General features: G+C 33.8%; 1 protein-coding gene across 1 annotated transcript in view; it reads right to left on the bottom strand.

Moving 5' to 3' along the window:
* The window catches only part of LOC108376019 (uncharacterized), a gene marked incomplete at both ends in the record, with an annotated part of 7,350 nt that extends 6,601 nt beyond the window's left edge, over positions 1–749 (bottom strand). Inside the window, 2 exons of the mRNA XM_017632180.1 lie at positions 3–116; positions 236–749. Coding sequence (XP_017487669.1) covers positions 3–116; positions 236–749 — 628 coding nt within the window. The remainder of the gene's footprint in view (positions 1–2; positions 117–235) is intronic.
* Positions 750–9,096: the final 8,347 nt, after the last annotated feature.

Below are 9,096 nucleotides of genomic sequence, written 5' to 3'. Positions count from 1 at the left end.
GCTGCGGGTCGTCGCAAATTCGATGCTATTGCTGTGGTGTTAGTGGCTGGCTGCTGATCATCCATTTGTGCGCCATCGCCAGGAAGTCGTGGAATTTTTGACATATCGGGAAATTGCTATATAAAAGCATAGAGAACGAAAATGAAAACGTAAGTTACGCACCAAGTTAATGAGCGTTTTGTTGTCTCACATTCACCTATGCTAATCAATTCATACGCAACTCCTATCTGCTTACCTTCACACGCAATATGCTGCTGTCAATAACATCCTCATCGCTCACATCAGCCTTCACAGCTTCATCGTTGTCGTCCGCAATTTGTGCCGCCGGATTAGTGAGACCACAATCTGCATCTGCATCGGCATCGGCATCGGCATCGGCATCTGCTTCAGTTTCATCGTCGCCACCCACGCCGCTATCGCCATTATCGGTCACATCGAGGTTCAGCGACATGTTTGTGGGTTTGTCCACACGCACCCGCTGACATTTGGGTTCATCGTCGTCGAGTATCTCGTGTTGCGCCAGCGGGGGGCGTGGTTGCTCGCATTCATTACTGTTAGTTACAGCATTTCCGCCTGAACAGCGCCGTCGCAGTATTGGTGTTAGGGTTTTTGTTGCTGTACTGCGCGTGCTGTGGTTGCTTAGTCTGCGTTGTTGTTGGCGTTGCAGCGCCAGCGGCGACTGGCTTAATGTACGCAAATGCACTTCATCGCACATCAATTTATCGTCCATATTGCGTTCTTCCTCTGAACTGGAAGTGCCAAATGGTTTTGGTTGTGGAATGACGGAGTTGAATTGTACATGAAATGGTAGGCAATTGTGGGAATAATAGAAAATTAGTGCATTTAATTGGAGAATTACAAAAACGCAGTTATCTTTTAGAACATGAAAAAATAGTAAACGAATTTTTTAGAAAGCATAAAAATTCTCTAATCAGAAACCATAGATTATAGCTTATTTTTAAGGGCTTAACAAGTCTTTGCTCGCTGCTCTTGTGAGAGAAAGAAAGAAGGCCGCCTCTGCGTTAGAAATTTTAAGTAGAAAAATATTCAGCTTATCTTGACACAAAAATCTGACAACTAGTGTGCCAACAAGTGCCTCAAAAGTGACACGTCTTTCGGCCACAGGACCAATGCGAATTTGTACTCCTCTTCCCAGTGAAAATCCGAATATTTGACAAAAGGGACTCCCTGTTCTTGACTTTAGATACGCTCATTGGAGCACAGACGGCTCTTGGATGGAGGATAAGGCAGGTACAGGCGATCTATTTTGAAACAAGTTTCCTTCATCCCTTATCAAATAAATTATACACTCACCCTATCGAAAACAACAATAATCAAAAAGGAAACACCTTGAGGTATTTATAACACTAGTTCCAAACTGGCAATTCCAATGGACAGATGGATGAAGTATTGGTAATCTTCGACTGCGCCCGATTAAATGATCAAAAGGATTTAAAGCGCGGGATTTTAAATATCTTTTGAGATAAACCAACAGCCATTTGGGCTCTCGATAACAGGACGATAAACGCCAAGCATGTTAAAGACTGCTTTGACAGACTTCAGGTTTTGACAGCTAGAAACGCAGTAACGCTATGTTGATCGAGGGCAATTAAGATTTTTAAATGTCTCGATATATGGATTTCAAATGAAAGGTATTATGAAAGGAAACTTTGGTCCGAAACACATTTTGATCAGGGTTGTCGCGCTTCTATGTAATACATATTTTTTATTTTGTTTATTTCATTCAGCATTTTTTTGTATGTATATATAGGACGTATACGCTCAAGATACGCACTACTCATTGCAGCGTATTTCTAAATAGGGTTACAACCTAAATTTTAAAGTAAGAAAATTACTTACTTTATACACATCAAAATCCATTTTTTTTTAAATTTATTTCCAAAATATTATTTTAAGCTATCCAAATGACCAGTATTTGATACCCAAACCTTGAAAACTTTAAAATATATATGCACTCAGAGCAAAGCTCGGTCAACGTATGTACGTATAATAGCTTAAGAACTATTTTTTTCAGTGGGTTAATTTTTGGGATTGTTTGTTTTATTGAGACCAAATAATGCTTATTTACCTACATACATACACTGGCGATAAAAAGTGGATGAATTGAGTTTTGTTTTTAATATTTACAATGTTTTTCAAGCTAAATTGTTTTATTATTTTTTAATAAAAATATTGTGCATGCTTTATTAAAAGCTATATAAATCACACTTTCAAACTTTATATATAATATAAAAAAATTCCACAAAATTGTATCTAAATTTCGAGCTTTTAACCGGATTAAAAAAAATTTTTTTGATTTTTAATAATTTTTTTTTTGTGGACGGCGTTTTGCACTTTTTTCCATATAAATATAAATTTCTTGTGGAAGAATAAGCGCAAGACCGTTTGCGGAAAAAAAAAATGTCAACGCCAGTTTTTCTACATTTCGTTCTTTATATGAAAAATAACCGCAAAAGCCGTCAGCTTAAAAAAAATTATTAAAAATCAAAGCAATTTTTAAGCTGCTGAAAATTTCACTTATTTTACTAAAATTTTATAAGCCTGTTAATTGCATATAAAATTTTTTTATAAAAATTCTGGTTAAAAGGCTCGAAATTTAGATACAAATTTGGGAAAATTTTCGAAGTTCTGTATAAAGTTTGAATGTGTGAGTTATGTACATATATGGTTGTGGTTAAAGCATGAGCCATATTTTTATAAAAAAATAACAAACAAATTTTATAAGTATGTATGTGTAGTAATATATGTATATTCGGAATCCCCTCAACAACAACGTAAGCATTGTCTAAGTGAATTGTATCAGATTTGTAAAATCATTATTTAAATTAGCTGCCTCAGCTTATGACATCAAACAAACAAGCGCTGTTGACATTTATGTTGCCTTGTCTGGATATGCGTTGAAACATTCACACGCACAATAAAATCGCACAATGGAACGTACCAAATCAAGACATCTCCGAAAATTTAAAAATTTTAAAATATTTTTAAGATGGATTTTTTTAACCGAAAAAACGAATTTTGACTTTTACTAGATATAACTCAACGAGTTATTTTGAAAATATTTTTGAGGAGGAAGAGCATTATCTCTCTCTAAAAAAAGCGTGTTCCTATCTTCTAAGCTGTAAGTTTTCAATATTTCGTGAATTTTTAATTCGTCGCTAAACACTGTGCAAAGCATTAATAAGTTAGTATAAATATGTCACAGGCATATTTCCAACTACGAACGTACATACGTACGTACATACTATTTATTTAGTTATTTAAAAAAGAAAACATGTCCAAACTTAAGACATTAAATAAAAACTGTGAAGTATTAGCCAAGGCATCATAGAAAATGTAACCTGGGAAGGGAATCCTGCCGGCAGGGTAATTTAATATTGAACGCCGTAATCGAATCACAGACAAATTTTATTTATAGACTTCTAATGCGACCCGCTAAAGCGTAGCCCAACTTAACGGAGAAAGCTATGTGAAGGAATATTCATGTAGAATAAATATGTACATACATATACATATGTATAATAAATAAGTAGAAATATGCCAAATACATATGTACATATGTATACGTATATTTATTTATCCATGTCGGCTAGAGCAGCATACCGTTATGCCTAACATTGTGCGAGGTTTGTTTTGGTGATAACATCTGCAGATTATTGATTTAGATAGCAACTTTTAACAAGCTTGTTTGCTGAAATGACTCACTTAGAAAGCTTGATAACTATCTGTCATGAATAACGTTGAAGATTTTTTTCTACCTCTCTGAGTGTTCTAACGCTTTTACAAGATATTTTTGTTAAGGTGAAGAGAGCTACATCCATACACTAAGAAAATATACTACTTCAAGAGCCTAAATAATAATTAAGATACAATAAATCTTTTGACTAACTACGGCTATGTCAATGTCACGCGCCGCGATTTTATGCGCAGTATATGTATGCATTATTTATGACATAATTACATACATAAGTATGTATGTACTAACTCATATGTTTATTGTTAATATGAATATGGCATTTATGGTTACATCACGGATTGCTTTCTTTGTTTTATTTTCATATGTGATCTTATACGGTAGACAAACGGGCTCGATTATTTGCACAACCAGCCTTTATTTGCTTTGACTCATGCATTTTCCTCTTTAATATGCGCATAAGAAGCTGAACAAATGCACGAAATTTTTGGGAATTAACTCGGATCCGGGCAGTTTTCGTTGACAACACTGGTCAGCTGTTGTCTTTTCTACAAGTAAGCAAACAAAGCGCGCGTGTTCCGCGTCCGCAGTAACCGAGTGTTAAGTGTTACGGGATACAAGCCTGTAGCTGCCAGGTTCGATCCTCGGTTGGAGCGATTGCGAAAATTTTTTTTGTTTTTATTTATTTTATATTTTTTTTATTTTATTTGATCTATATATTTAATGTTACTTTATTTTGTTTTCATTTGCTTTATTTTATATCACTTTTTTTATTTTACTATCAGTTAATTTAAATTTTTAGAGTTGAATTTTAATAAAAAGTCAACAACAACTAACTGAAAGCAACGTAAAAAAATATAGAACTTATAAAAAAAAGAATGAAAAAAAATAAAAAAAAATTAAAATTTAATTGGCCGTGGGACTCGAACCCACGACCTTGCGGCTCGTTTATCCGCATAACTGCCGTCTGTGAGGTCAAAATTATTATGCGCATATGTATGCCAGATTATATGCATAAGCTTTGCCGTCTGTCACAGCTTTTATACTTTGAATACATTTTTTACGGCAAAAGGCTTTACATTTGAAAAATAAAATCAAAATAATTGCATGCTAAAATAGGACCAGAAATGATTATATATATGTATTTGGATAGTAGATAGGCGTTTGATGAAATTTGAATACCGATGATAGGCCAGTATGACGAGGAAATATTTCGAGTTGGAAACAAACTGGTTTCGGAAATCCGTTCCAAAAAATATCCAATAGATACAATATTTTCTTGAAGCAAATCCATTGCTTTTGATACGCAATCGTTGGAGCGTTGATGTAAGAATTTGCGGATTTATTTAATTTCCGGATTATTTCACGGCCAGAAAGACATTTAGACTACTGACTAGTTGGCTTGACTCATTGATACAGATCTCTTAGATTTGTCTTCCAAGAAAAGCCCTATACTGGATCGTATGAAGAGTCTCTGTAAATTTTTGTCACTATGTGGTGTTGATGCCTATACATCTGGCAACGCTAACCCAATTCCGTCCAAACTGACGTGCGTTTGAAATACGAAAAGCAGCGTGAACGCCGGATCGCGTAGAGTTTTTCCGATTGCCTCGCGTAAATTTTGATGTCAAAACATGCGAGTTGTCAGGGGAGAAACACTAAACTCGACAGTTTGAACAAACGGCCAACAGAATAGTAGGAGCTGTGTTCCATCATGACACTGTCAGACCACGTACATCTTTAATGACTCGGAAAAAATTGATGAAACTCGGTTGGGGAGCCCGGACCTTGCAGCGTCTAACCTTTATTTGATTTAGTAGCTGCAAAACACTCTTGGTGGTATAAAAATTTACTGACCGAAGAGCCGCTGAAAATCACTTGTCCAAGTTTTTTGCCAATAAAGCACAAAAGTTCTACACCGATGTACACACATATAAAATGACAAAAGGTTATGGATAGTAAGGTTGTAGATAAATACATACATACATATGTATGCATACCATTGATAAAAATTGATTTTCAATAGAATTTTTTTTTCAAAAATTTACGCAAAAATCAGCGGAGTCTTTTCATATGTACCATGGCTTTGTAGTTAGAATACAAATATTTCGAATCTATTGGCATTCCTGTAGAAATTATAAATGCCAACATAAACTAAATTATTAACTTAAAGGCATTTTCGCAATAATTAGATTTCATTATATTTATTAGTATAGCCTAATTAAGCATCCACTCGAATGAAGCAATGAAAAGCACAAAAACCAATTATGAAATGAGTCACAAAAGCTGCCAACTAAATGATATAAAGCTATTAAGCTAAATTATATGCTAATTAGTTGAAAGTAAAAGTGCACACTTAAATATAGATGAACATTTATTTATAAGTAGACATGCTTATGTAGGTATGCATATAAACTAGAGATGCTGTTTTTGAATCGATTAAATCGAATTATCGAATTAATTGAGTAATCGAGCCCTTCTGATTCGATTTTTTATTCCGATTTGATCCGTAAATCGAATCAAAAAATTCGAGAATCAAACCTAGATTTTTCCTCAACTGAAGCATACGGTTTGCCCCAGAAAATCTATGAAAATTTAAAGAAAATTAAATTTTGGGCTGGTACAAAAAAAATGAGAAGGCCAATGAATTCAATGAACTTTCTCCTCCGACTATAGGGCTCCACAAAATATGTGAATCGATCTTGGGAGAGCGATTTATTTTTTGACGATTCATTCTTGCATCGATTATTTATATTTCGATTCAAAAACCGATTTTTTTTTATGTCGATCTGGCATCTCTAATATAAACGTGAATGTGAGCTTTTTAAATAGCAATGCCATAAGTCTGTTTGCTGCAAGTAAATATACAGTATTGGCCAATATAATAGCACCCCCATTTCAAAGTCATATTGTTTGCCACTCATGTTTATTTATTTATTTTTAAGAATTTTCAATTAAAATACAGTTCATTCTCTGACAAAACTCACATAAACTTAAGTATAAAACTTTTTAAAAGTCCGCAAAAAAGTGCAACAAATTTTCACCCAAAATTTCAAACTTTTTTCTCAGAAGCGGTAGAATTTTTTTGAATACACAGTTTTATAGCCCATTCGATTTTAGTCTAATAATGTGCAAGTTGCAAGTGGCTAAAAATTACCGTTGATTTTTTAGATTTTTTTTCGCCGAGGATGTTGCGGGTTTCTGCCATATAAAAATAAATTGTGTTTAGTCGTTATATGGAAGCAAATGAGACAAATAAATTCTAAAAAATCAACGGTAATCTTTAGCGACTTGAAACTTGCACATTATTGGACTAAAATTGAATGCGCTATAAAACTGTGTACTCAAAAAAATTCTAGAGCTTCTGAGAAAACAGTTTGAAATTTAAGGGAAAGTTTGTTGCGCTTTTTTGCGGTCTTTTAAAAAGTTTAAAACATGGGTATATATGGGTTTTGTTAGAGAATGAACTGTATTTTAATTGAAAATTCTTAAAAACAAATAACTAAACATAAGTGGCAAACAATATCGCTTTGAAAGGGGGGTGCTATAGATATGTCCAATACTGTAGTTATTTGCATTAAGGTTTGGAGCATCAGACGTGGGCGGATTTTAGTGCTAGGTTTATTGCAAATTATGACCGCAAACAAGTAGGAATTGCTGTTTATGAAATAAGGAAAGCGAACTGAATATTTAAGAGATGATTTGAGGTGGTGGCATTAAAAGTTGCATACATATCAGCATACATAGTCGTTGTGACTTATGCGTGCTGCTAATTGACAAATAAATAAATAGGCTTTTTCGAAATTGAGTTATATTTATTCTTTACAAGTATAATGAAATTTAATTTGTTTAGAACAATTCGATGCCGGGCCTGCCGTAAAAAGCGATAATTGCAAAACGCCACATACAAATGTATGTATGTATGTATGTATGTATATTTCCATAAAGGTGGCTTGCCCAGGTGTGAATGTTTGTAGCAGAAAAAATGTTTAATAATGGACGATGAACGTATGTATGTATATGGAAGGGAATCAAACTCGAAAATTGAAATGCTTGAAAGGCTCCTTCCTGACAGGAAAATGGCAGTTTTGTAAAAAAAATTTACGTCGAAGAGGAATGTGAGTAGAAATTTTGAAGTTCGGAGTAAACGCCCAAATTTTAAATGAATTGTAAAATCAATGAAGGTAATGAGCGTACAAGCGCAAGAAGCAGTGATCGAATATTGAAAAAAATGGTGCTTACACATTCGGTTTAGCCGAGCTTTACCTCCAGACTTCGAATGTCAGATTGATTGTTCTGGGGCGCCTTTTCATAGCGGAAATACTGTACGAAGTTTGTTGTATCCTGCAGAAGGACGACCGCTGCAACCACTCGGATATGGAAGGTTTGCCCGTTAAAAGCATTCAAAATGATTATGCCAAAACATTATTTTTCTTTTTCTTAAAATTTTTTTATACGAGTATTTATTTAGGGAGCTCCAGAGTTGAATATTCTTGAACACGTGACAATACTTGGGCTTCAAGCCATGCTGAAATTCTCCAAAAGCATTGACATCCTTCAAATATACTTAACTAAATCTCTATCTCCATCTGGCATCACTAGGGACCTATTGGCCTATGTGGGGCGATCAGCCAGCCAGAATAACCTAACCTAACCTTATTTAGGGTTTTCTGTTCCTCATTTTTTCTTTGTTCTCTGCGCATTTAATTTACATAAATTTAAATTTGTTTGTCAACTTATTTGAATTTCACTTGACTTTGGTTTAACTCCTAATGGGTATTTATAACACTTTCATTTCATTCGAATTTCTTATTTTATTTCATTTTATTTCATTTTATTTATGTTTATCTTACCTTTCTACTTCTTAATTTTTTTCCTTCTCTTCCCTTCATCTTTATTTTTCTTATTTATTTTCGATCTCTTTTTTAGTCTAATTTTTATCCTTGTTCTTTTAGCGAATTCCTTTCCTTTTCTTATGCACTAATTATCCTTTTCTTTTCGCACCTTCCCTTTCTTCCGTTTTTTTATTTGTTTTTTAAATATTTACCTCTTTCTTTTTCTTTATATTTTTGCTAATCTCTTTCTTCATCTTTTTTTTTTTAATTTTCCTCCTTCACTTTCGCTGTCCATTTCTCCATTATCCCTTATCTAATTCGTTTCCTTTTCTTATCCGTTTCTTTTCCTTTTTCTCATATTTGTCCCCTTCCTCATTTTCCGTTGTTTTAGTTTCCTCCCTTTTTTATTTTTAATTTTATTTTTATTTTTAATTTTATTTATATTTTCCTTTTCCTTTTCCTTTTCCTTTTCCTTTTCCTTTTCCTTTTCCTTTTCCTTTTCGTTTTCCTTTTCCTTTTCCTTTTCCTTTTCCTTTTACTTTTCCC

This window comes from Rhagoletis zephyria, unplaced genomic scaffold (assembly GCF_001687245.7).
Source record: "Rhagoletis zephyria isolate East Lansing unplaced genomic scaffold, Rhagoletis_zephyria_1.1 Rzeph_scaffold_09793, whole genome shotgun sequence".
NCBI lineage: Eukaryota > Metazoa > Arthropoda > Insecta > Diptera > Tephritidae > Rhagoletis > Rhagoletis zephyria.
Note: the sequence above shows the minus strand (reverse complement) of the source record. Positions and strands in the feature narration are given on the sequence as shown.